The following is a 12,635-nucleotide window of genomic DNA, read 5'->3' on the forward strand; positions in this document are numbered from 1 at the left end:
AGTGAGAAAGATTCAGCGCCTCGGACAGTACTAAGAATACACATCTGGGCGGCTGGAATGGTGTCAGTACGCGCCGACTCCCCACCCCAGCTACGCGCCGAGCTCGGGTGGAGGTCGAATCTCTTCATCGCTGATGTGCAGCGAGCGGTCCTGGCTAGTCTGAAACAAACAGATCATCTTCAGCCGGAGACTGAAGAACTTCCATGTCGGTCTCGACCTGGGATGGGAAAGGGGAAAGATCAATTTTCCAGAGAGGAGTTGGTGAGGTTGAGGTATCATCTCGCTGACCAATAGTGCGGTTCTGTGACCTGTCGAAGGAGCGAGGAGGCTCTTGGTCGGTTGATTCTTTGTCCTCCAACCTCGATTCCGCACCAGAGTGTCTTGAAGAAATAAGCAAAATATCATGGTCCATGGATTTGATTAACAGTATATACTATTATAATTCTGAAATACGTTTTGGTGGCCATTCTCTTGAAATCGGAAGCTTTCCAGCGCCGCCTGATCGCCCAGAGAAATCTGCAAGAATCTCAAAACACTCTATCGTGCGAAGCAAACGTAGAAACATCATGCTAGAATCTAATATGTCGTCCAGACAATGGTGTTGGAGAAAACGTCAAGGGTACAGAAGCATTATGCCTGAGTCGTCATTCATGCCTTAACTTCGTACTTCCGTCGGAACATCTCATCAATCTCAGTGAGATAATATGTGCCAGGGACAAGCGTCTCCAGGTTGCCAACGGGCTTAAATTCCTTCTTCAGGTGCGCGTGCTCGCGGAGTTCACACATCTGAGGTAATGTTGTTAGCGAAAGCTATCCAAGGGGGGCGGGTACAGCTAAAAAAATGCTGGAACGGGAATTATTTGCGTACCGATTCGTAATCCTGGGGGCTCAGGACAGTCCGAGAATTGAGTCGGTTGTGCAGATCCAGCTTCTCAACGATGTACGACACATCGCCGACGACCTTGGCGCTGAACAGGGAACTAGCAAGACCACTACCGTAGGAGAAAATTCCAAGACGCTTGGGCTGGCTGGGGTCAAAGGTGACATTGCTAAGAAGACTGCACAGGCCCGCGTACACAGTCGCTGTGTACATGTTACCGCAGAGAGTGGCAACATCGAGGCCGGGCCTCACTCGTTCCGCGAAGCGCTTCTTGGTCAAGCCCATGAATGTCTTCTCAACATTCTTGTCAGTGAGGGACTTCTGGTAATCCAAGTCACGCAATTCAGGGGCAACTTCAGCAAAGGCAGGGTGCGTAGGGTTCTGGAGATAGTCGTTGTAAAGCATGCGAGCGTAGGACTTTTGGACCAGCTTGCAAGTGGGTGCGTGGAAGAGGAGGTAGTCGAAACGGTCCAGAGGAGATTTGGACTCGTCCCGTGTTACACCGTTTGTACCGTTCTGAGTCTTCTCTTTCAGATGTTTTTCTCGAACGCCGTAAGCCTTGTAGCAGGCGTCGACGGCCTCGGTATAGCACTTCAGAGAGTATTGGCCATCCACAACTGGGTATTCGCTCGTGAGATCGGGCTTAAAGAAATCGTAGGTGTGCGTAATATAGGAAGCACGGAGACCCGGCTCGAAGACGATAGGAGCGTCAGGGCCGATCAGCATGGCCACACAACCAGCACCACCTGTGGGGCGAGCGTTGCCCTTTGCATAGAGAGCAATGTCACCACACACTACAACGGCATCCCTGCCATCCCATGCTGATGACTCTAGCCAGTTGATACTGTTGAAAACCGCGTTGGTTCCTCCATAGCAAGCATTTACGGTGTCGATACCCTCGATGTTTGTGTTCCCATGAGGAGCAAATAGCTGCATAAGAACAGACTTGACGGACTTGGACTTGTCCAAGAGTGTCTCCGTGCCAACCTCAAGCCGACCAACCGAGTTTGGGTCGATGTTGTATTTGTTCATGAGGGAGGAGAGGGTGGTGAGGGTGATAGAATAAATATCTGTAACGCAACCAAGGTTAATATCGAAATAGCAAGATATCTGGCAGGCAGAACGTACCCTCACGGTCATCGCAGAAGCTCATCTTGGTCTGTCCAAGACCAATTGTGTATTTTCCTTCACCGACGCCATCGAATTTCTCCAACTCCGTCTGGTCCAGACACTGAAGATTGGCCGTTAGATTAAGAGAAACTGGAAGAGTACGAATAGCAAAGAAAGCATAGCGCACGAAGATCCCGTACCTGACTTGGAAAGTAGACCTCAATGGCCTTGATACCGATGTTCTGGGGGCGTGCAGACATAATGCCGATGTCCGAAGAGGTGGGGGCAGTATCGCAGAAGGCAGGTGGACAGAAACTTGGAAGCAATCGCAACGAAAGGTCTCGGCTCGCGAAAGACCACGACGAAAGGGAGAGAGGGAAGAGAATGAATAATGTGGGGGGCAAGATCAAGAAAGAAATGTTGACGATAGAATGCAGAGGGTGCGAGAAAACCGACACAGATGGGCTTTTGGGGAGCTGTATAAGTATTCGAACAGAAGCCAGGCCAGAAAATGCAGCGTAGGTCCTGTCCCTCCACTAGTCTGCACCTCCCCATTCCCCTCGCCTTCGCAGCTTCGGGGGAGCACAACTTGAAGAGGTGGACACCCAAGGAGAATGCAGGTGCCAAAGGAAAAGGGACTAATGCAGTTAGAACGCCACTACTGGTGGGGCTGATGCTCTTTTTTCTTCGCTGTTCCTTTCTGAGGGGCAACCCATGCCTGAGGCTTGTCCGTGTGGCTAATGCACCAAGGCACAATTTTGAGTCCCCAGGATGGTACAGGAAGTTAACGAAGGTGCATCCTTCTCTGTGATTGCACCTGCACCATTTCTGCTGCGAAAGAATGCGATCGGAAACTCGACGTCTTGAAGCTTTAAGAGGATCATCCCACTCTTTTCCACAGCTGTTGCCAGCGTCCCTCAGGAGTTGACTGTGTCCAGGATCTGGTATACGCTGTACTCTTCATCCTGTCCCAAGCTGGCAGGACATTCACGACAAGGGAGCCTCCATCCATTCATCATCATCAACCTTTTTCTCACCGACTCTTCTGTCTCACGGCCTGGGGACTTGGAGGATTGAAACAATTTCAAGCTCTGCTCTGGGGAGCATGGCTGTCGAACAGCCACATCCCGACGGTTCTCGACTTCTTCCAGCCCGCTCCAATAACCTCTCTTCTTTCCGGTTCCAATAATGACGAGAAGCAATCATTGACAAGAATTGGCCAAAGAGCTTAAGACTCTTCGAATCTTCATCCTGGATCCCTGCTTTATGCATATCTGTGGTCTTGACATTTTTCAAGTCTTTGATCGGTTTGGACAGCAAATTCTGTCGAAGCTCAATTGAAACCCGAAATTGAAGCCAAGGAACCACCCCCATCATTAATGCGGCCTCGAATTTTGGCTGCTCCCAACAGGGAGGGGAGGGCTCCGTACAGCAGTGATAGATTGTAGATGTCATCCTGTTTATATCAACCGAATCTGCGTGTGGTCCAGTTCTCGGCCCAGATATCGCAGTGCCACGGGTTGGTGCGAATCCTCGTCCACCTGCACTGTTCCACTCGGCAAAACGGATGTCAGATGCCCTGCGACTTCAGCGGGGGACCAAGGAATATAACTTGATCGCTCTTCGATTCCTGCAGGTGATCTCAATAATACCTGAAGCCTTTGACCAACGTGACCATACTGCGACAGAGCGAGATTGCTGTCCATCTTCTATTGTGGGTCCATCGAATCCCTGTTCACGGGTATCTATACAAGATTCCCAAGGCTGTATAGCATAATGAAAAAATGCTTCTTTGACTCTCATCACGAAAATTTTAGAATTATTAACTGTCGCGGGCTGCTGAATGGGCCATTGCTAGATACGATCCAAATCGAGTTCCGCATCGAAATAATCTCAATAATAACTGAGAGCTAGAGTATTGAAGTTGGAGGACCAACCTTGGGCCCTGCCATACTCTCTCTCCAGAAAACTCGTGCCCCATCTAACGAGCATTCAGGAGACTCTCCGTATTTCGATACCCGGAAGTCCTGTCGAGAAACAAGATTTTTTGACTGATATTTCCGCAATCGATTGACCATCTTGTTGTTTATTCCCGCTCTCAGGGCGGACGTCTGGGGATCTCAGTCCGCGAAGGATCAACAACATCTAAATTTGTAATCACGTGCACAAGAAGTGAAACAGAAGCTGTATTGAGTTAGTCAGCTATGCTGTGAATGTTGAGTTAGTTAACTTCAGTTGAACAAGCGATTGAAGCAAGTTATGCCAAAACTCAGCAAGTCGAGATTCAACAGTACTACTTCCAGTACCTGGTAATTTGAGTTGCTGTTGTAGGGTCCAATTGAATCAGCATTGTAACCAAAGATGAGAAGTAACATGCGCAATAATAATAATGCCAGCAATCGGCCTCCCGACAGGGCCGAAATCTTCTGCCTGGCAGTCCCGCTCGCCTGCGCCACGCGTGCCTCAGGCGCCTTCAAGTGGCTTCGTTCTCCCTCACCTCAGTCCAAACCCCCCGGAATCGACACTCCTGTGGCCAGTCGACGACAAGAACGCTTCGCTCTCTTTCTAGTTTTGGTTATTTCTTCTCTGCTCTCATTTCTTCTCGTCGTTGCTTTTCTTTCGATCATTCCATAGTCGGGGAGCATGTCCATACTAGCCATTCCTTTCACCAGATCATGAGCCCGTTGCGCGAGCATCCGTCTTCCTATCTCGTCCGCACGGCTCCCTAGAGTCCTGAATCCTCCGTCATGAGTAAAGACCAGAAATACGAATATGATTCTCTTCCCATCCCGTCCTACGAAGAAGCGATCGCATCGCGCCCCAGCTCCTCGCGAACGCACCTCACATCCGACGTGAGCGATGATCCAGAGGGCCAGGCCCTACTTCAAGACGAACGCGATGCCGCTGCCCGCGATAGGGCCCAGTCCGGACCGCATGGTTATCATCCACCCACTGTTGAATCCGTTAGAAATAGCGTCGATGATTTGTACTCCTCGCCTCCCGGCTCGGAAAGGGGTTCGTTGGAGGATTTGCGAGGAGATCTTGACCAGATGGATGTTGAAGACTCCAGCCAACAGGCATCACGAAGTTCCCGGTTACGATCTCGATTCTCAAAGCCATTTAGCAACCTGACCCGAACGCTATGGTCCATTCATCTCCCGTTCCGTCGGTTTTGGCCTAGCTTCAAGTTCACCATCAATTTGAATTCGGCCCGGACTAGCTTCAACTCCAATGGGTGTATTATCTTGCTTCGGCTTTTTGGCTTACTGCTTGTGGTCGCCGTCATTTATGTTTTTGTCGTTTCGGACGTTTTCAACTTCAATTCACGATTCATGATGGGTCAGACTTATAACGCTGCATCGGTTGAGAATTTCGTCCAGGGCCATGTCAACGAGACTAATATCGCGGAAAACCTGAAGATTGCGACCAAATATCCTCACCTCGCAGGTAGCGAAGGGAGCTTCTTCCTTGCGAAATGGATCCAGCAAGAATTCGAGAATGCAGGTCTGGAGGGAATCGATTTGGACGAATATCAGGTATATCTGAACTGGCCCAAGGCAGATGGGCGGAGGATAGCTATTGTTGATCCACCTGACCTTAGTTGGGAGGCTACTCTTGAAGAGAAGTTTGATGATGAGAACAAATATACACCAGCATTCCATGGGCATTCGAAGGCGGGCAACGTCACAGGCCACCTGGTCTACGCAAATTACGGGTCTCGGGAAGACTTCCAGCATCTAGAGGACCAAGGAATCAACTTAAATGGATCCATCGCTCTTGTTCGGTATTATGGGGCCGAGTCCGACCGTGCTTTGAAGGTGAAAGCCGCCGAGCTTGCCGGGGCGGTGGGCTGTATCATCTACTCCGATCCGGCCGATGATGGCTTCCTTCGGGGCGCAGCTTACCCAAAGGGACGTTTCATGCCGTCAGATGGCGTCCAAAGAGGCGCTGTGAGTTTTATGTCGTGGGTCGTTGGGGATGTGCTCTCTCCGGGATTTGCCTCAACTCCCAAAATGAAAACGCGACTAAGCCACGAGCAGACAACGGGCTTACCGGGAATACCAAGCCTTCCCCTGGCCTGGCGCGATGCACAAAGGCTTTTGCAGGTGCTTGAGGGCCATGGTTCGAAGGTACCGAAAGAGTGGATTGGCGGCGTGCCGAAGGTAAAGCAATGGTGGACAGGCGATGAGAAATCACCTATCGTCAATCTCATGAATCTTCAGGACGAGAATGACCGGCAGCCTATTTATAACGTGGTTGGGCGGATTTTCGGGATGGAAGAACCGGAAAAGAAGATTATCGTCGGTAACCATCGCGATTCATGGTGTTTGGGCGGCGCAGATCCGGGGAGTGGCACTGCTGTCTTTCTGGAACTTGTCCGTGTCTTTGGGGAACTGTTAACATTTGGTTGGCGGCCACTACGAACGATCGAGTTCGCCAGTTGGGACGCAGAAGAATATAACTTAATCGGATCTACAGAGCACGTGGAGGATAGGATGGACCACATCCGCGGCAATGCATACGCATATATTAATGTGGATGTTGGTGTCAGCGGCACAGACTTTGAGGCGGCTGGCAATCCCCTCTTCGAGCGTGTTGTGATGCAAGTCCTTGGCCGAATCTCGGACCCTGTCACCAACGAAACCCTGAAAGACATCTGGGAAACGAAGAACAAGAGGTTTGCTCCATTAGGAGCCGGAAGCGATTATGTGGCTTTCCAGGACCTGGCGGGTATCTCTAGCATAGACTTCGGATTTACTGGAGACCCGTATCCCTATCACAGTTGCCACGAGAACTATGACTGGATGACAAAGTTCGGGGACCCTGGCTTCCAGTACCACAAGATCTTGGGCCAGTTTTGGGGCTTATTACTGCTTCAATTTGCGGATAGCCCCATCCTACCTTTTGACGTGGAGGTTTACGCCGAACATCTCGCTGGTTATGTGATTGACTTGGAGAACTACGCAAAATCTAAGAAGTTCCCTATTGACAATAACGCCTCTGGAGATTCTTCCGTGAACCTAACGCCTTTGTACAATGCTACCACAAAACTTCGAGCGAACGCAGAGCAGTTCCAGCGATGGCCAAAGCTATGGCACGACGCTGTATGGGGCGCAGGGGGGTTTGAGAACAACATAATAGCCCTACAACGCATGTCCCATAACTACAGGATGGCCAAACTCGATGTCCACCTTCTCGACGACAGGTTTGGCGGTGGAGTAAGTTAATGCACAGCAGGTATTTGATGGCACTCTTGGTCACTAATGATACTCACCAGATACCCAACCGTACACAGTTCAAACACGTCGTCTACGGACCCCAGCTTTGGTCTGGCTACGATGCAGCCATATTCCCAGCCATACAGGACAGCTTTGAAACAAGAAACTGGACTCTAGCCCAAGAATGGGTTGAGCGAATCGCTGACATTATCCTCGACGCCAGCGAGAAGTTACTGCATGACTGATTGACCTCCCCCTCCTCGGAGAACATATCCGTTTCTTTTCAGCGCGGCCGCACCCTCATGCATATATATATCCTATCATCATTTCTGATCCCAATTAGACTTACATATGTATTCGCCCTCATTCTCTTCTACCGCTACATATATACCGCCATATCATACCTTATTACTATACCTCGTTACTATCAATCGCCTACGTCCACATACTTTGTCTACCTTTCTTACGTGTACTCTTATTGGACCAGACTACTATTTCGCACCTCTCTGCAAACGGATCAAAGCTCAATATAGTTGACATTGCATATCCGATACTTATTTGCCGATTTACCCCTGCATGGTGTTATTTTCGTCTGTGACTTTCTGTATCTTTACTTACTTGAGACTCTGTCTCTTACCCTCAAACCGATTCGTATTCCAACCAGCCGAGTGCCTCTTCATCTCGGGGTTGGTCGCCCTAACTTTAGCCGTTGGGTGCCGAGCATCGTTCGTCCTTTTCAAGGAGAAAGGAGGTCGTCGGTGGCTTGGGCAAATTTTGGACCATTTCTGTAAATATTGGATGGAATTTGAGCGCATCACCCTGGCGGATATTAGGATATCCCTCCATACTCGCTGCACCTGCTCTACTAAACTACTGCTTGTACCTACCTGTACCTGGAAAGGAAGAACGCCAATGAATCGCAGATATAGTTCCCAGAAGCCTCATCTCCAATGTAGTCTTATGAGTAGAAAGAAAGTGACCGTAAGAAATGAAGTGAAAAAAAAAGGGAACCATAAGCCTTTTATCCATGTAATGCGCCAGTTATATGACATGCTTTGTATCGGTTTAGCGGTGAGGTATATACCGAGGTAGGCGTAGGGTGGGTTGATGTAGAGATCGAAGGAGAGGATAGAATTGGCAGAGGAAAATGCCGAAAAAATAAGAGGGAGCAACATATTCACGTGTAGTGCTTTGTCCTGGTAAAGTCCTTTTGTAAGAGAGAGTAGATTCCATTATCCCTGTTATTGCCCTTGAAATGCGAACGACCGGAAAGAGGAGGAAGTGAGAGAGAAGAAAGTAGTATGATAATGTAGAGATAGGGTAGCGGTCTGGTAGCTGCCACCTTATGGAAGAAGTTAATATCTTGAGCCGGTTGCGGCTGTTGAAGGCCGGGGAGTTGGAGAGCTGAGCATGGCACTTTGGAAATACTCTTTGGTCCGGGAGTGGCCATATCTGGTGGGACTATTTCCGGAAGCCCTCAACACCCAGCGTTGGGGTCTCAACCATGCGATCACAGGGCACACCTTCGTCACGTCGTCGGGCAAAGAAACTGTCGCACTCTGACACAATCTGTGCCCATTCCGCAAGAGCACGACCTGCGTACTTGCTAGATGCAAGTTTATCACCGGCCACGAGAGACGGGTCCTTCTTTCTCATAGACTTCTTCGGTTCCGCAAGGATTTCGGTCGTATCCGCATCCTTTCCCAGAGTAGACCGATTCCGCTCCTCAATGACGGCTTCAGGGTCCCATTCGGTTGCATTGTCTGAAGATGTATTGTAGTCATCTGCTTTGAGAGCGGATCTCCGAAGCTGGAGGTGAAGCTGAGAAGCAACAGGAAGGCAGGGAGTATACAGTCGTTTGTTTTTGCTAGGCCATTGAGGCCGGTCCATCCACTCTAGGGAAAACCTAAAGGTATAAGGCTGATGCGCTGTTCTTGGCCGACATGGATCGCCGGAGGCATCGGGGGTTCGCCATTTTGTATCTACAATTGTCTCACCGGGTACAGGCGCATCGGAAACAGTCGTTTCCGATTCGTCGGAGCTGCTGGTGGGAGACAGTTCTTCGGTAGATCGGGAGGCGCCAAACACGGCCTTAAGGATATTCCATCTTTTTTTGGGCGGGTTCGGGGTGTCTGAGGAGTCATCTGCCCTCGAAGTATGACTGTTCGACGCCTGACTTGACACGTGTGGCGGAATAACAGTATCAAAGGATATGAAGAGATTCGAGGGGGACATGTGGTTGTCACATCGGATAATGATTATGCGACGCCCTGGTGCGGGGGTGCAGGGAGCTGAGGATAATGGTGCTGCAAGGCCACTATCTGCTTTGCTCTGGATAGCTAGATAGTATTCCCAAAGACGCTGCAACCTGTTGGACAGTGTCTCATAAATAATACTGCCGGGTTCATCATCAGTAAGCTCGGAGAGAGACGAGGTGTTGACGGAGGGCCATCTCCTATTTACTTACGAGTCAAGTGGTGACGGATCTTCATTGAACCTGCTCAGCCTCCAGCAAAGTAGGCGGTGGTAATATGCACGAACCATGGGACTCCAGTGGCTGAAATAATGGTAGAAAATTGACTCTTCAAGAAGAAAGCCAAGGCAGAGATCAGCTTTCCTTTCCTCTGAGCTCGTCCAGGTGCCCCAGATGCAGAAGAGGAACGAAAACACCCGGACTTCAGTAAGTGAGTTTTGGCTTTGCATCATCTGGCGGCAAGCCTCGAGCCAGAATTTCCAGTCGAATACATCCATCTCCACCAATTTTGAGTACCGTGAAATGATAGGTAGGGCCTCCTCGACGAAATCACACAACAGGAAACACGCATTGTGATCAAATAGAGACGTTCTCTGGGCTGTTGTCTTCATGATCATGCAGAAGGATTCGGCGTAAAACAATCGCGCATGATTGGGCTCAACCGAGGACTCGGAAAGATAATCCCGAAGCAGTATAATTAGACGATTCTCAGCCATGGAACGATGACTGTTAGCCGTTCCCAAGGGGAGGGCTGAAGCTGATCCATCGGTACCCTCGATGAAATCGTCGAAGGTGATGGCTGCAGCGTTATGAGATGCATCCGGCATTTGAGGTTGCGACTGCTTGTAGAGAGTATCCTCTAGGACAACAAGGACCTGAGCGTGAATTGGAAGCAATCCGGGGGATAGAATGCGCCCACTCTTCTCAAGATCGGATGGTATAGCGTCAGCGTAAAGGAGGTGAATGTATTTGACAAAGACATAGAACAGATCTGTGTCTTTGCCACACCATCGTGATACCCAAGGGCTCTGCCACTGAATCTGCGTCGTATTCAAAGGAACATCAGGCTTCTGCCGGAGATACCGAACCAAGGTCGTGTGTGCATGGAACGATAAGGATCGTAGAGCCGGAGGGAAATTCAGTACAAGCTCTTGTGCTATTGCACGAGCGCCACCAATTTTGTCTGCAAAAGACTCGGCGTACACTCGCCGGAAGACGTTTGGCGGTATATTCCATAACCGGACAAGAATATCCGCGACGCCAGGACAGAAAAAGAATGCGTAGGCACAAGCTTTACCGCAGAATGCCACCAAGCTAGCTGGAGCGTGTCTCATGGACATCCTCTCTACCACGAAGGCCATCTGGGACAGCAAATTTTGCGTGAAGATGTTCCTTATGTTATGATGAATAGACTCTAAAAGAAAGTCTGAGCCCGATGATGCTTCCGACGTCTCTGAGATGGAGGTCGCAGAGTGCTCGAGTGGTTTTGGCAGTCGTGCCTCGGGTGAGGGCGTTGGAAATGGCACCCTCCATTCGGGTCTCGACATTACACCGACGATAGCTTCCAGGTATACTGGCCGGTCCGTACCTGAGATGGATTGATTATGCTTCCCGTTTAGCATATCTAGCAAGCCGATCCACCACTTATTGAGTATATTTACCCGACGATCCAGATCCTCATGCCGCAGAGCTCTGAGGCTTATGGGGGGATGAGATCGGTGGAGGAAGGGCAGGAGTGAAGAACGGACGACATTCGCTTTCAAAGCACTGGACTTTGTCTGAAATCTAGTGGGGGTCAGCACACGAACGACGAACTCTTTTACTTGTTTTACATACTTCTGAAAATCGGCCTCGAGGCCCCTGAAAACGTTCCAAAGCTCATCCCTTTTTCGTGGGGAGTCCATTCCTCGAGCGATATTACTGGAATTGGCAGTTGCCTTAGGCATTGGAGGAAGGACTGGTGTTGACACATTGAAGGAAGATGTGAGTCTCTCCAGCGAGCCTTTGGCTAACAATGATCTTGGCGAGGGACTGCTTGGGGTACTCGGGCTCTCTGCGCGGCTCTGGGTTACAACAGCAACCATTGGGCGCCGAGGTCGCTTGTTCAGGATAGTTCGCTTACGGGATGGCGCAGTGGAGTCGGAGCCAGGGGGTAACTCTAGGCTGCCAGAACTTCTGGACGATAGGGTCTGCGATGATGAGTCCTCCCCCTGGAGGGTCCGGAGGCCGGGAGTTTTTGAGGAAGCAGAGCGATTCGGTGAGCTGGACACCCAGGGTTTCCGCGCGAAACTCACGAGCCTTCCGGACATTGCGCGAGCCTTTGAGGGGCGGGCCACGGGCGACGGAGCCCTAGTTTGCTGAACATTTTGAGGGTCCGTCGGCTCGGGTGAGGGCACATCGGCGGTTGTCAAGTCTTCAGTGGATACGGTGAAGCGGGATACGGCAACGGCAGATCTGTCCTTCGAACGACGGAGGGAAGTACGCCGTAAGATATCTTTTCCCGCCGCAACATCCTCCTTCGATAGGGAGTCGGATTGCTTCTGGAATGTCAGATCAGAAAAGGTCCTTCGAAGGATCGGGGAGCCTGGTTCGGATGTGGGAAGCTCGGGGAGGTTGTTGTAGCTCGCGGCACGGGACAACGCAGAGATCTGGTCATCCTGATGGGTGTTTGCGATCTGAGGGACAGGAGAAGACATGGTCAGGACGAGTCAATGCTAACTGTAATGCCAACCGGAGATGCTGCGAGAGGTGTGGCTCACCCCCCCGGGCGGGGGTGGACAGTAGCTGTTGTCGGCGTTGGCAAGGTCAGGTCCTCCATGTAAAATAAATCGTTCATAGGTGTGGTTATCGCATGTGTAGACGAGCTCGGCCAAAACCCATCGAAACGCAGGGGGACGACAGTTAAGAGAAACTGAGGAAGGCGGTGCTGCAGATCAGCCAAGTAACTCTGTCGGGCAAAGACAGCGCGGTCTGCAACGAGGGTAGTTAACGAGGGGCTCGAGTTGGATTCTCAGAGAGTGAAACGCGGAGCTTGAGAAGATCGTGAGTTGCAACAGTGAGAGCCTGAGACAAGGGACGGAGAAGGTGAGCTCGGCAATAATGCTGGAGCGAAGGGAGGAGGCGCGGTTGATCGACGGTGGAGGAGCGATCGATGGACTCATTAATTGGCAGA

The 12,635-nt window shown here is 50.6% G+C and overlaps 5 protein-coding genes across 5 annotated transcripts; 3 read left to right on the plus strand and 2 right to left on the minus strand.

Moving 5' to 3' along the window:
- Positions 1-390: 390 nt before the first annotated feature.
- On the minus strand, positions 391-2,608 carry erg13 (hydroxymethylglutaryl-CoA synthase). The gene is made up of 4 exons (XM_071028811.1): positions 2,191-2,608; positions 2,009-2,111; positions 869-1,950; positions 391-786 (listed from the first exon to the last, which is right to left on the minus strand). The coding sequence occupies exons 1-4, from the start codon at positions 2,248-2,250 to the stop codon at positions 649-651; spliced, it is 1,383 nt and encodes a 460-aa protein (XP_070887244.1). The 5' UTR covers positions 2,251-2,608; the 3' UTR covers positions 391-648.
- On the plus strand, positions 2,378-2,921 carry BJX67DRAFT_51784 (uncharacterized protein). The gene has a single exon (XM_071035108.1). The coding sequence runs from the start codon at positions 2,502-2,504 to the stop codon at positions 2,799-2,801; it is 300 nt and encodes a 99-aa protein (XP_070887245.1). The 5' UTR covers positions 2,378-2,501; the 3' UTR covers positions 2,802-2,921.
- A 1,816-nt stretch (positions 2,922-4,737) lies between these two features.
- Positions 4,738-7,454, plus strand: BJX67DRAFT_380082 (M28 family metallopeptidase; the record flags this gene model as incomplete). Its single annotated transcript, XM_071032715.1, has 2 exons — positions 4,738-7,209; positions 7,269-7,454. 2 exons carry the CDS (start codon positions 4,738-4,740, stop codon positions 7,452-7,454), a joined length of 2,658 nt encoding a protein of 885 aa, XP_070887246.1.
- A 47-nt stretch (positions 7,455-7,501) lies between these two features.
- On the plus strand, positions 7,502-8,507 carry BJX67DRAFT_51819 (uncharacterized protein). Its single transcript, XM_071035109.1, has one exon. The coding sequence runs from the start codon at positions 7,786-7,788 to the stop codon at positions 8,299-8,301; it is 516 nt and encodes a 171-aa protein (XP_070887247.1). The 5' UTR covers positions 7,502-7,785; the 3' UTR covers positions 8,302-8,507.
- On the minus strand, positions 8,486-12,303 carry BJX67DRAFT_51956 (DUF1765 domain-containing protein). The gene is made up of 3 exons (XM_071035110.1): positions 11,300-12,303; positions 9,677-11,248; positions 8,486-9,604 (listed from the first exon to the last, which is right to left on the minus strand). Exons 1-3 carry the CDS (start codon positions 12,157-12,159, stop codon positions 8,671-8,673), a joined length of 3,366 nt encoding a protein of 1,121 aa, XP_070887248.1. The 5' UTR covers positions 12,160-12,303; the 3' UTR covers positions 8,486-8,670.
- Positions 12,304-12,635: the final 332 nt, after the last annotated feature.

The sequence above is a fragment of the Aspergillus lucknowensis genome (genome assembly GCF_044049455.1).
Source record: "Aspergillus lucknowensis strain CBS 449.75 chromosome Unknown BJX67scaffold_14, whole genome shotgun sequence".
NCBI lineage: Eukaryota > Fungi > Ascomycota > Eurotiomycetes > Eurotiales > Aspergillaceae > Aspergillus > Aspergillus lucknowensis.

Excerpts from the sequence above, each read along its gene's own strand:
- erg13 (XM_071028811.1), bottom strand. The coding sequence starts at position 2,250 with ATGTCTGCACGCCCCCAGAACATCGGTATCAAGGCCATTGAGGTCTAC. Across the intron at positions 2,112-2,190 it reads AGGTCTACTTTCCAAGTCAG|TGTCTGGACCAGACGGAGTT; the intron begins GTACGGGATCTT and ends GCCAATCTTCAG. Across the intron at positions 787-868 it reads GCCCCCAGGATTACGAATCG|ATGTGTGAACTCCGCGAGCA; the intron begins GTACGCAAATAA and ends ACATTACCTCAG.
- BJX67DRAFT_51784 (XM_071035108.1), top strand. The coding sequence starts at position 2,502 with ATGCAGCGTAGGTCCTGTCCCTCCACTAGTCTGCACCTCCCCATTCCC.
- BJX67DRAFT_51819 (XM_071035109.1), top strand. The coding sequence starts at position 7,786 with ATGGTGTTATTTTCGTCTGTGACTTTCTGTATCTTTACTTACTTGAGA.
- BJX67DRAFT_51956 (XM_071035110.1), bottom strand. The coding sequence starts at position 12,159 with ATGTCTTCTCCTGTCCCTCAGATCGCAAACACCCATCAGGATGACCAG. Across the intron at positions 11,249-11,299 it reads CTCGAGGCCGATTTTCAGAA|ATTTCAGACAAAGTCCAGTG; the intron begins GTATGTAAAACA and ends GACCCCCACTAG. Across the intron at positions 9,605-9,676 it reads GATCCGTCACCACTTGACTC|TATTATTTATGAGACACTGT; the intron begins GTAAGTAAATAG and ends TGAACCCGGCAG.